The sequence below is a fragment of the Sciurus vulgaris genome, assembly GCF_902686455.1.
Source record: "Sciurus vulgaris genome assembly, chromosome: 2".
Classification (NCBI taxonomy): domain Eukaryota; kingdom Metazoa; phylum Chordata; class Mammalia; order Rodentia; family Sciuridae; genus Sciurus; species Sciurus vulgaris.
In genome coordinates, this window is record NC_136462.1 from 126,671,892 (window position 1) to 126,683,924 (window position 12,033).

Below are 12,033 nucleotides of genomic sequence, written 5' to 3' on the forward strand. Positions count from 1 at the left end.
CCTATTTATTGATTCCTCGTTCAGTTCTCAAGTGGCCTGAGAATGTGCTTTATGTAACTTCTGGTCCTGCTGTTGTCACATGGAATGTTCTATTGTCGTCTGTTAGATCACATTTATTGGTAGTGTTGTTCAGGTCGTTTACATCCTGACTGGTTTTCTTTCTTTTTTTTTTTTTTCCATTTTAAGTTAAAAAATATTTACTATTATCAGATAAAAACTGATGATGATAATTTTACATGGCTCATTCCACATTCCATACATAGAGTAAAGGGCAAAACAGTACTAGAAAAGTTAGTAGTTGGGTTGGTAAGCAATTTATTGAGACACAAAAGCAACAAATAGAAGATGATATATACTGAACTAAAATTATTACAAAACTTTTAGATGCAAATACACTAAATATTTCTTATGTGTTCTGGTAAGGGAAAAGAAAACAACCCATATGAAGCTCAAAGTAAAAACTAATATTGTGGGTAAACTGTCAGTGCTTTTCTAATGATCTAGAAATTTGCTATAAATAGATTTATCTTTTGCTAGTTAACCATTCTTATTGTGATTGGATTTTATTTAACAGAGAGAACTAAATGTGCAAACTACTGTTTTGTAATTGCTGGGTAAAATCATATAAATTAATCATAGATACAAAGTTTAACATCTCATGTTAAAAAGATGGATTATATTTAATTGGATTGAAAGTGTTTAATGAGATTTTGGGCACACTGTTAAGTCCCCAAATCTGTGTAAGTTCTGTAAGAAGAGTGTACATTTGCCTTGACTCACCTTGCTTACTTCAAAATGGAATGCATTTGGTACTAAATGAAATAAATGACGACAAGCAAAACTTTATGACATTAAGCTGCTCCAGCAGAGTTGCCCATCTTGAATTACAATTCAGACTATTTCTTACTTCCTGACTGAACATGAACAGACCTAACTACATAGCACTTACATGGCATATGAAAATAGAATCTAGGGCTAAGATGAGGCTGTTTCAGCCTGCCATAATCATAGTTATAAATTTGAAATTTATTCAAGAAATTCATATTTTCAACAAATGCTTATAATTTTCAAGTTTTCTGGCTAGATATGTTTGTGGTTATGTGACCAGCTAAAATATGGTCTTTGAATTAAATAGGGAACTCCATATAAAAGAAATTTACTTTACAGGATCTTATTTCTCTCATTTGAAACTTCTTTTACCAAAATACTAAACCAGAATTCTGTAGCCAAACTCTTGGAACAAAGCACTGGTGGCCACATTTTTGAGTCTCTGATATGTCTTGAAGTCCACTAGCTTTTCATGTTTCAAGTGTCTCTTCATTTGCTCCACAAGTATCAACAACACAAATTAAACAACTGGTGACTGGAAAAGCACGAACTTTGGAGTTGGCAACCCATTTGTCTGTTTCAGTGTTATATTCAAGGATGTGTCCTAATCGGCCCACACCTTGAAACCCAGCCAAGACATAAATGACAGAGCCAACTGCTGCACACTTCACTGTCACACCCTTCCAAGGCATTGGTGACACCATCTTCCATTCGTTTAATTTAATATCATAATATTCCACATTGTCCAGGCCACCTAAATCATTCTGACCACCCACAGCAAATATCTTGTCTTTTACAAATACCAGCCCATGATTCTCTCTGGGTTCAATCATTGGACACAGCTCAGTCCACGTTTCTGTGGCAGGATCATAAACTTCACGGGAACTGAGCACTCTCCCAGAAACGTTGTTCCCTAAGCTTCCACCACAAACATAGATGAGGCCGTTGGCTTCCACCATCCCATGGCTGCAGCGCTGAGTCAGCATGCTTGGCTTCGTGTGCCAGCTTTCAGTTCTCGTGTCATAGCACTCAAACAAATACAGAGCTGAATTTCCCACTTCTGAACCTCCAGATGTGTAAATCTTGCCCTCTGCAGCACAGGCAGCAAGGCTGTCTCGAGGTGTTGGAGGGCCCAGTTTGGAATACCAGCTATCCTTTACTACATTATAGCAGTCCATTCGCTTTATGGGGAAAAGCTGAGAGCCACCCAAAATGTACACTATGTTGTCCCAAAACACACATGCTGCATCTCTTTGTTTTTCAAAGGGGCAGTGGATATCTGTCCAGCTATAATCCTTTGGGTTAAAATATCTACAGGACTGTGGTTGGGAGCCTCCAAATAAGGCTATGCGGTAATCATGTTTCTTTCTTCTAGGTCTTGTGCCATCTGCAAGTTCTTTTCTATCCTCTGGAGACAGCAGATGGTACCTCATTCCACTTATCACCATCTTAAGGCATTCAGGATTGTCTTGAATAAGTGGTTCAGCTTGTACTGTTTTACTTAAGAAATTCTTTGATATAAGAGGAAACGTGACTTTAGCAAGGATGTCAACCATAAATGGCTGGCGATTAGGTTCATCATATTTCAACCACCTGACTGCAGCATCATAAACCTAATCCTCTGCTCTCAAAGTCAATGTGTCCTGGTTGAGAAGATGTGTTACTCGTTTGACGTCAAGTTGTAGAAATTTATCAGTTTTGTAAACTTCAGTAAAATGCTGATGAATAAAGTCATCTGCTGTTGCTTTCAATTCAAGACAGTCCAGACACTCTGCAAGCACACTTATACCAAGACAATTTGAAGCATCAACTTGTTCTTTCAAAAAATCAACACACATTTTCTTTACAGGTTCAATCTGGTACTGGTTTGCTGCATCTAACAAAGACTGAACATTGTTGCTGTTCACAGAAATTCTAGCAGTATAAGCAAATTCCACAAGTTGTTCAATAATGTCAGGTCCAGCATATTTGAGTTCTACTTCAAAGGACTTTGATTCAAGCATGTTAGTAGTGAACATTAAGTTAAAAAAATGACTGGCAGCAGCAAGGACAACACGATGAGCAGGTATCTTTCTTTCCTGGACCATGAGGATCACATCACACAATGTTTTCTGTTTCCGCATATTATTCATGACGCCCATGAAACCCGCCAACAGTTTAGCTTCCTCTCGAGCAGCAAGTTTCTTCTCCCTCTTCTTCTTACTGCTCTTCTCCACCCCTGAGGCTGCCATCATCCTTCAGCCCGCCGCTTCGCGCCCGGGGCTGGCCGGGCTGGGCGCGGGGTCGCACTCTCCCGGCTCTCTGGGGATTCTGCTGACCAAACACCGCGGTCAGGACAGCGGCCACAGCGTAGCACCCAGCTCCGGAGCGGGTGGACTGCGGCGGTGGCTGGACCACTGCGAGAGGACAAAGCCGGCGACCGGCTGCAGAACTCAGAGGGAGGAGACGTTGCGAGCTGGGCTGCGTCCCCAGCAGAACCCTAGTCCAGCCCAGGAGCCTGCGTCCTGACTGGTTTTCTGCGTGCCCGATCAACCCCTGACAGAGAAGAACAAAAGTTCCCCAACATGAAACAAATGCGTCTGTTTCTCCAGTCAGTTCTACCATGGTTTCATTTTGTGTCTGTTCACACTGTGTTGTGGGCTGCATGGACCCCCGAGGCTGCTGACTCCTTGGAGAACCAGCTCCATCATTATGGATCATTATTCTTCATTTCAGATATTCTTTGCTGTTCTGAACCCTACTGTGTTCAAAATTAACATATCTAAGCTATTTGTCTTCTTTTGACTAGGGTTAGTAGAATGCATCGTTCTTTCTTAAACTTTTAACCTGTTTTTTTTAATAAGCAGTACATAGTTGGGCTTAATCATAAAAGTATTATTCAATCTGAAAACTTCTGCTTTTAACTGGGGACTTAAACCATTCACTTTTTAATTTTTTAAAAAATTTTATTTGATCTAATTAGTTGTGCATGACAGCAGAATGCATTTATACATTTTGATAGATCATACATAGAGTTCATTTAATCTTTCATTTTTCTGATTATACATATTGCAGAATCATATTGGTCAATCATATATGTACATGAGGTAATAATGTCTGTTTCACTCTACTGTCATTTCTTCCCCCATGCCTCTACCCCTCCCTTCACTCCCCACTACCTAATATAAAGCAACTCTATTCTCCCCCACCCCCTTTATTGTGAATTAGCTTCTGCATATCAGAGAAAACATTTGACCTTTGGGTTTTTTTGGGAGTTTGGCTTATTTCACTTAGCATGATAGTCTTTAACTCCATCCATGCAGCAGCAAATGCCAGAATTTCATTTTTCTTTAAAGCTGAGTAATATTCCATCATATATATATATATATATATCGCCTTTTCTTTATACATTCATCTGTTGAAGGGCATTGAGGTTGGTTCCATAGTTTAGCTAAACCATTTACATTTTAAGTGGTTATTATTATACTCATATGAAAATGCCATCTTTATACCTATTTTGGATTCTTTGCATTTGCTCTTATTTCTTTCTTCCTTTCTTTTTCTCTTTTCTCTATTTTAAAGAGAAGTGATTCTATATCACCTCTCAGCACATGATATACATTTATTTTTTAAAGATTTCTGCTTTTTAAAGATTTAAAGATTTCACAGTTTTTGTTTGATTTTTTGTTTATTATTTTAAAGAAATTTTATAATTTTGGTTTGTATTTCTATTTTTTCCCAAAATACTGTGTAATTAAATCTCCCCCCACCATTCTTAATGTGAAAAATACTTTAAATTTTGTTCCAAATGTTAATATTATTATAGCAACGAAGTCATTGTGTTTGTGAAATTTCTACCATAGGACTTGCTAATTTTTCTTTCTGACTTAATATTAGGGAACAGCAATTGCAAGTCTGAAACTAAATCCAATCTTCTACCTATGTTGTTTGACCCATGAGCTAAAAATGATCTTTACATTTTTAAATAATCAAGAAAATTTTCACAGAATAGTATTTCATGAAAAATATATGAAACACAGTGTTCATAAATTAAATTTTATTAAAATACAGTCATTTGTTCTTGTGTTATTTATGGCTTCTTTTGTGTGACAGCAGATTTGCAACATTCTATGACCTGTGATGCTTAAAATATTTACTATCTTTTCCATCATAGGAGATGTTTACTGACTCTTAAAATATGTAATTAATTTTGGGGAACATTATCATCATTTAAGAACGTATATTTTCTTGTATCTGGATATAAAATTTGATATAAGATTATATTGTTTATATTTTGTATTATGGGTTGGTTTGTCCACTTGCTCTGACTCTGAGAGTAGTTTGGTAAAGTCTATTGTTATTCTGCATCTGTGTCTCCTCTCATTGCCTATAATTTCTGCTTTGCCTTGGTGGTTACTGTGTTACTTGGTACATAAATATTCAAATATTATGTTTTCTTTGTGAATTATGGCCTATAACATTCAAAGGTACTTTTTTTGTTTTGTTTTGTTTTTGGATAATCAATACTTCAGGTCTTTATTCTACTTTTTTTTCTGCCTTCATGTTCATGGCCCACACTTCCTTTTTATTTCCACTAGTTTGGCTTCTTTTATTTACATTTCATTTACTTTTTACATAAATATGGTCTCAAACATACAAGAAAGCTATGGGAATAGTATCAAGAAGCTCTGTTGGAAATGGTGTTTGTTTTCCTACATATGGATAATCTCAATTCCGTAGTATTCTCTCTCAACTTGTGCCAAAGTGGTGAGATTTGAGTGCTATTCTTTGTTCTCCTTGTTGATCTGTAGTTTTTCAGAGGATGTGTGGAGCACTTTGGCTTTAGGTGGCTAAAATTACTTTGACCACTCATTTGTTTCTAATTATATCTTTTTTAAATTAAAAAGAAATCCATAAAACTTTTAACTAATACATCAAGGCAGAATAACAGAGATTGTCTTTACTATGATTCTGTTTTATACAATTGTTTGGTATATTACACAAATACTATATAAGAAATCTATTTAATTTTTAGTCATTTCATTCAGTTTAGGTCTATAAAATCCTATTTGGCAATTATCTCCACCTTCTTAGGATGAATTAAAAACAGAATGTAAATTTTGCCACCTCTGATTTTACAAAGTAAACAAATACCAAAGACATATTCCATAACAATCTATGACAACACATTTTTGATCCAAATGTAATGAAAAATAAAAACAGCTACTCAAACCAGTTAAATTTCATGATCCAACTTTACAATAAAAAATTTTAAGATAATATCTTTAAAGGCAGTGCCTTATAAGCTGAAATCTGTAGAGCATGTCAAAATATTTACTTTTCCAGTACTCAAAGATTAATTTGTCTCAAAATGTGCCCAAGGTAATATTTGGTGATAGTCCCTTCCAGAAAACATGCTACTAACATATTTTCTGAATTATATTCCACTGTGTATCAAAACATTTGTGACATTTTACAAAAGTGAGTTTAAAGTAAATGCCTGTTTGGTATTGCAAATCCTTAGTATAGTGATCCAGGAGTTGAATGATGATTTTTTTCCTCATGTATAATGAGCATTCATATTCAAAGTTGTAATTATAAAATCATAAGTATAATTAAGTTTAATGTATTTATTTCTGTATCACAGAATTAAGTTCATGAAGGTGCTATTTGGCTTTGTCCATTGAAGTTTTATATTTAACACTTTTTGTCCATTCAGAATGGAACAAGCATTAGTATTTAGTGTGGTGGTAGCTCATGCTCCGTAACTGATGAGATCCATGGCACCCACTGGGCTGTCAATAAATGTGGTTTGGTCTTTGGAAGAGAAGAGGGATCTTCCTGTCTGGACATGAGCTTCTCACACTGAAGGGGACTGTTGGATGGTGTGGACAGTGCTGGCTGTGTTGCTGGCTGGTTTGTGACTTGGATGAATCACTGGGCCTGCCTGAATCTGATTTCCTTTATTTACTGGTGAATTTGAGTACAAAAGAATCTAAGAGTTCATATCACCTAAAATTCTGTCCTTCTCTGATTGAACCAAAGCTCATTCATTGGAGAAACATCATCACAAAAATTTCTATCATGATGCTCTTCTCTATGGCAAAATTAGAATGAGCTATTGAAGAATTAATGAGAATGGAGTGTATATTTACTGCTGCCTTTTCTAGAATCTATATCAAGCATTAGTGGAGAATTTAAATAATTACTTTCTATGAAAATATTCACTTTCTCATACTCAGGCAAAGGCAAATGAAAACAATTGGACATTAGTTTTTATTCACCAGAATGACAAAGTTAAATGTCATTGGCATAATCCAATATCAACTAAAGTGTGAAGAAATAAAAATATTAATATACATTGGTGGAATGTGAATTTGCCTAATATTTATGTAAAATATGTACCAAAATATAAAAATGTCCTATTATTATAAGGACTCAGAGTCTACTTTACCTAAACACACTAACTCTTTATTTGAACCTGCAAATGCAAAGAAACTTGATGTCTCTGCCTTTATTTTGTATCTGCCTCCTTTGTTGTCAGTCACCTTGGACTCCAGGATCAACTGATCTGAAGACAAACATCTTATAACAAATTAAAACTACCCCCAACAGTAATTTTCTTAACACTGTCACAAGCCCCCACCTGACCAATCTTCTGATAGTGATCAACCAGACCACAGTTTGATCAAGACTGCTAGCTAAGCACACTTCTGGTTCCTTCATATATATGGTCTCTGAGCTCATATCAGCACTCCAAAGACAGGGCTGTAAGCATTGGTGTCTTTTGCTTCCTAGTATAGCTGTACCATTAAAGTTCTTTTCCTGCTTTTTACCATTACTTTTCCAATTGGATTTTGGAGTGAGTGGTCAGACCTGAGTTTTTGAGACCTTCTTAATTTGGCCTCTCGCCTAGGACTCTGGTAACATTCTGAGCTACAAAGCAATTGGTTTATAGGAAAAACTGCTAAAATCATTAAAAATAGGGAATTAAGGTGTTAACTGAAACACTGCAAAAATGAACTGTATGATCCAACAATATTCAAAACTAAGAGGTTAATTTGTTAATTACAGTACATCAGAATACTGTGTAGGCATTAAAATGGTGATTAGGGATTTATAATAACTTATCGACTCCAAAAAGATGTTGCTATCGCCTTACTTAGCTTTTTTAAAAAGGTGGATCAATAGTGAACATAGTCAGATGCTATTATAAAACTACTTTTATCTCATGTGTGTGGCTAAAGATGCATGCTAAAAGGATATATCATGTAATGTTTTGGATTCTATTAACAGAGTATAATTTCTAATTTCTTTTACTTCTCTAGATTGTGCTAGATCATTATTATATGAAAATATTTAAAAATTAACACATAAGTGTGTTTTGTTTTGAGGTTTCAACACTGTTGGTTTGTTAGGGGCATATTCTTTATAGAAGGACCAAGAAAGAGAATATTACCTCATGTATATGTATGACTGCATGCAATATGTATAATCAGAAAAACAAGATTACACTGTTTATGTATGATCTATCAAAATGTATAAATGTTTCTACTGTCATGTACAACTAATTAGAAAAAATAAGATAAAAAACTTTAAAAAAATAAAAAATAAAAAGAAGGACATGCTTTTGATGTTGTAATGTCTTGGTTCTTCAGAATGAAATAAGAATTTTCTTAGGACAATACTGTAAGCTCAGTGCATTGATTTTTTTTTTCTTTCTGTTTTTGTTTTTGTATTTTGACAGGGGTTTGACTATGTTGTCCTGTTGATATAGAACTTCTGGGTTTAAGTAAATTCTCTTGCCTCAGCCTCCCAAGGAGCTCAGACTACAAGCGTGGACCACCATGCCAAACTTTCAAAACTTTTTTCTTTTACCATAACACTTTAATACAGTTTGGAATTAAGATTAATAGATTTTTCATATTTGATGATTTTATCTTCTTAAAACTAAAACACACTCATCTTCCTAAAGGTGTTAAAATGGAAAAATATTCTTAAAATAACGATAATGGATACTCCTTTAAGAAATCTCTATGTGAAGCACTTCCTGAAGGTCATTCAGATGCTAATTTGTGTTACACAGAACAAAAGAAGACAGGAAGATAGGGGATTCAATGGACACATTATTTGGGGCAAGAACACGTGTAAAATATAAAATGCGTTTATTTTAAGTTTGCTTATTGCTCACAAACTTTGCACATCTCCAGGACGAAACACATTTAGGAGGGTTTCCCAAACTTGGCTGGCTATGCTGTCTCCACTTTTGGAAGCTGAGAACCAGTGTTACAGAAAAATCATTTGAGAACTGTTGCTGAATGGTGTGTATCATGTATCCATGTACCCCAGGCAATCCTCCTAAACAGTTTCCTGAAGATTTACGTAATAACAGAATGTCTCCACCTTGACCTGTTGCCATTTTGGATCAGGTATGTCTTTGTGGTGGGATCTGTCTGTGCAAGGCAGGGTAGTATTTTTGGCACTGACCCACCCTCTAGATGACAGGAGCATGCTCCTAGCTTTGAAAACCATAAACGTCTCTAGACATCACCAGAGGTGCCCTAGGGTTGCAAAATTGTCCTCAGTTGAGACCCACTGATATGTATAGACATCTGGGAAGGAAGTAGTTTCAAATGTGGATTTACGGACACAGTAGAAGGAAGTATATGTGGTTGAAAGAGCTAAGCGTGGTTGAAAAACATGGAAAAAAATGTGATTCAGTCTGTTCTCTCCTCAGTGCTGCTATGAGGTCATATAGCTCCTATTATCTGGGGGTGGATATGTTCTCTATCTAATGAGTATGGTAACAATGCCTCCCTGACTAAGCCATGATCCTGGATGAGGTCACTGTATATATGAAACTTTTAAAATCATGAAGTCAGACTTAAAGAGACAGAAAAAAGCATTGATTATTAAAGATGAGTCACCCTAAAATGATGTATTGGTTTGAATTCAAGGGAAATTGATATCACACGTTTTCTCCTACTTGTCATTTGCAGTCTAAGAATTATCTGTTCTTGATTGAGATTCTCTTGGTGCTGTCAAGATAAGGGCAAGTCATGATCAATTCTGTAAATAAAGCCTTAAATTTCAAAAGGAATGGAAATTCTTAAGAATGATTGTTTTCAAAGCGTAGAAAAGAGGCATGTCCTCCTGGTATCCCTAAGAACTTATATAAGTATTTCCAGGAATGTATGCATAATTTAACTTTCACTTTCATTATTAGATTAAGATGCATTTGTGTTCAAAATTAAGTAACATGATCTGTTGTTTTTCTGTCATAAATCAAAATCACAAAGAGTTCTTGGTGGTGGGTAAAAACTCTCCATGAGGATAGGAGAAAGAACAAATAATCCCACTAAAGCTGTTTCCATCTGAAATTCTAGGGAAGTTTGAGAGTTTTAATGTTCATCATAAGGGACCTGAATTTTTTCAAAGTATTTTAAGTTCCATTTCCAAGTAGATGGAGTAGACATCTTTTCCCCTATTCTTTATGCTAAGTGAAACTCAGGGGAGAAGACTGTAAAAGGTAAAGAGAAGGAAAAGGAGTTAGGGATGTCAACAAACAAGAAGATAGGGCATTCCCTGAGTATCCTTTTTACCTCTTGTATCTAAGACTGCATTCAGGAGGAAACAGAGCAAAAAAATATATTATAACACGAAAATAAAAACAAAACATCCTACTCTCTGTAGCCAAAGGACTAGGAAAAAGGCAGTATTACAAAACAGAAAATGTTTAGACAATGAATGCTCTATTCCAGCTAAACACGTCAGACAGACTCTGGCCCTCCTTCCCCAACCCAACCAGCAGGAGCCTGTGGGCAGAGCGCCTTCTGCTTCCACAGGGTGTAGCCAAGTGCCCAATACTCCTGCTGTGGTAGTGTCAATGAGCAGGTCACATCAGGTGCCAGGACATATAGCCCTTGCCAGTTGAAAATGAATTCCCCTTACACACACTCAGTGTCACTGGAGACCATGTGTTTCCTAAGAATTTCAGGTTGACATTATCTAGTTAATAGATTGTGCTAAACTGCACCCATATCATGGGTTTCTAACGATAACTTTTAATCATTCTAAAACTGCTAACAAAGTATGTAGGCAATAATTAACTGGATTTGGAGTATTCTAAGATTTGTTGGACCTTTCAAGAATTTAGACTTGGTAGAAAGTAGATTGAGGGGCAAAGTGGAGGGAGGGCATTCAAGGAGCTTACAGATTTAAAGTTACAGTCAACTCCTCCTTCTTCCCTTTTGTCTCCTTTCTACCTATCCCTGTTTCTTCTATCCTACCTCAATCCCGTTGTTCTGTATTCAAGTTCTCTGTTTTTCCCTCTGTCTCTTCTATGTGCTATTAAACTCATTCACCAAGCTTCTCATTTAGGTTACTGTTTTTTGATTCTAAAATTTCCATTTGGTTCCTTCTCATATCTTCTTTTTCTTTGTTGAAGCTGTTTTCTTTTCTTTTTTTTTTCATTTCTTTCAAACATATTTTAATTATTCATTGGATTATGAGTCTGCATTTTCCTCTTATCAGATCATTCTAACATCTCTGTCATCTCAATGGGAATATTTATTGATGGTCACTTATCATTCAGTTTGAGACTCTCCTGGTTCTTAGTTTCATAAGTGATTTTTTGACTTAAATCTAGACATTTGGTATTGTTATGGCTTAGACATGAGTTGTCCCTGAAAAACTCAAAGACAATGTAAGAAAATTTAGAGGTAAAAGGATGGGTTGTGAGAGTTTTAACCTAATCAGTGCATTAATCCCCTACTAGGGTGATAACTGTAAGCAGGTAGAGTATGACTGGAGGAGGTGGATCATTGCCGGGTGGTATGCCTTCGGGTTACATATTTTGTGAGCTGAGCTTAGTCTCTGCTTCCTGATGCCATGTCCTGAGCTGTTTTCCTCTGTCCCAGTCTTCTGCCATGATGTTCTGCCTCACCTTAGGCCCAGAGCAGTGGAGCCAGCCATCTATAGACTGAGACCTCTGAAACCATGAGCATCAAATGAACTTTTTCTCCTCTAAAAGTGTTCTTTTCAGGTCTTTTGGTCCCAGGAGTAAAAGAGCTGACTAAAACAATGATGTTTCAAAACCATGGAGTCCCATCCACATACTCTCTTTTAGTGCCTCTGGGCTGGGTCTCGGGAATCAGTAGTTCCTGACAGCTATGATGCTTACACATTTGGAACCATGACTGTGATGTTCTTTGAACCTCCCAAAGA

At 36.2% G+C, this 12,033-nt stretch overlaps 1 protein-coding gene and 1 long non-coding RNA gene across 2 annotated transcripts in view; one reads left to right on the top strand and one right to left on the bottom strand.

The window, feature by feature from the left end:
• Window positions 1-203: 203 nt before the first annotated feature.
• On the bottom strand, window positions 204-3,235 carry LOC306652500 (kelch-like protein 7). The gene is given in 2 exon segments (XM_079125360.1): window positions 204-2,441; window positions 2,445-3,235. Coding segments are annotated over 2 exon segments (1,761 nt in total). The 5' UTR covers window positions 3,063-3,235; the 3' UTR covers window positions 204-1,298.
• A 5,761-nt stretch (window positions 3,236-8,996) lies between these two features.
• The window catches only part of LOC306654653, a 188,826-nt gene continuing 185,789 nt past the window's right edge, over window positions 8,997-12,033 (top strand). The window contains exon 1 of the long non-coding RNA XR_013762020.1: window positions 8,997-9,236. This is a non-coding gene — a long non-coding RNA (uncharacterized lncRNA). The remainder of the gene's footprint in view (window positions 9,237-12,033) is intronic.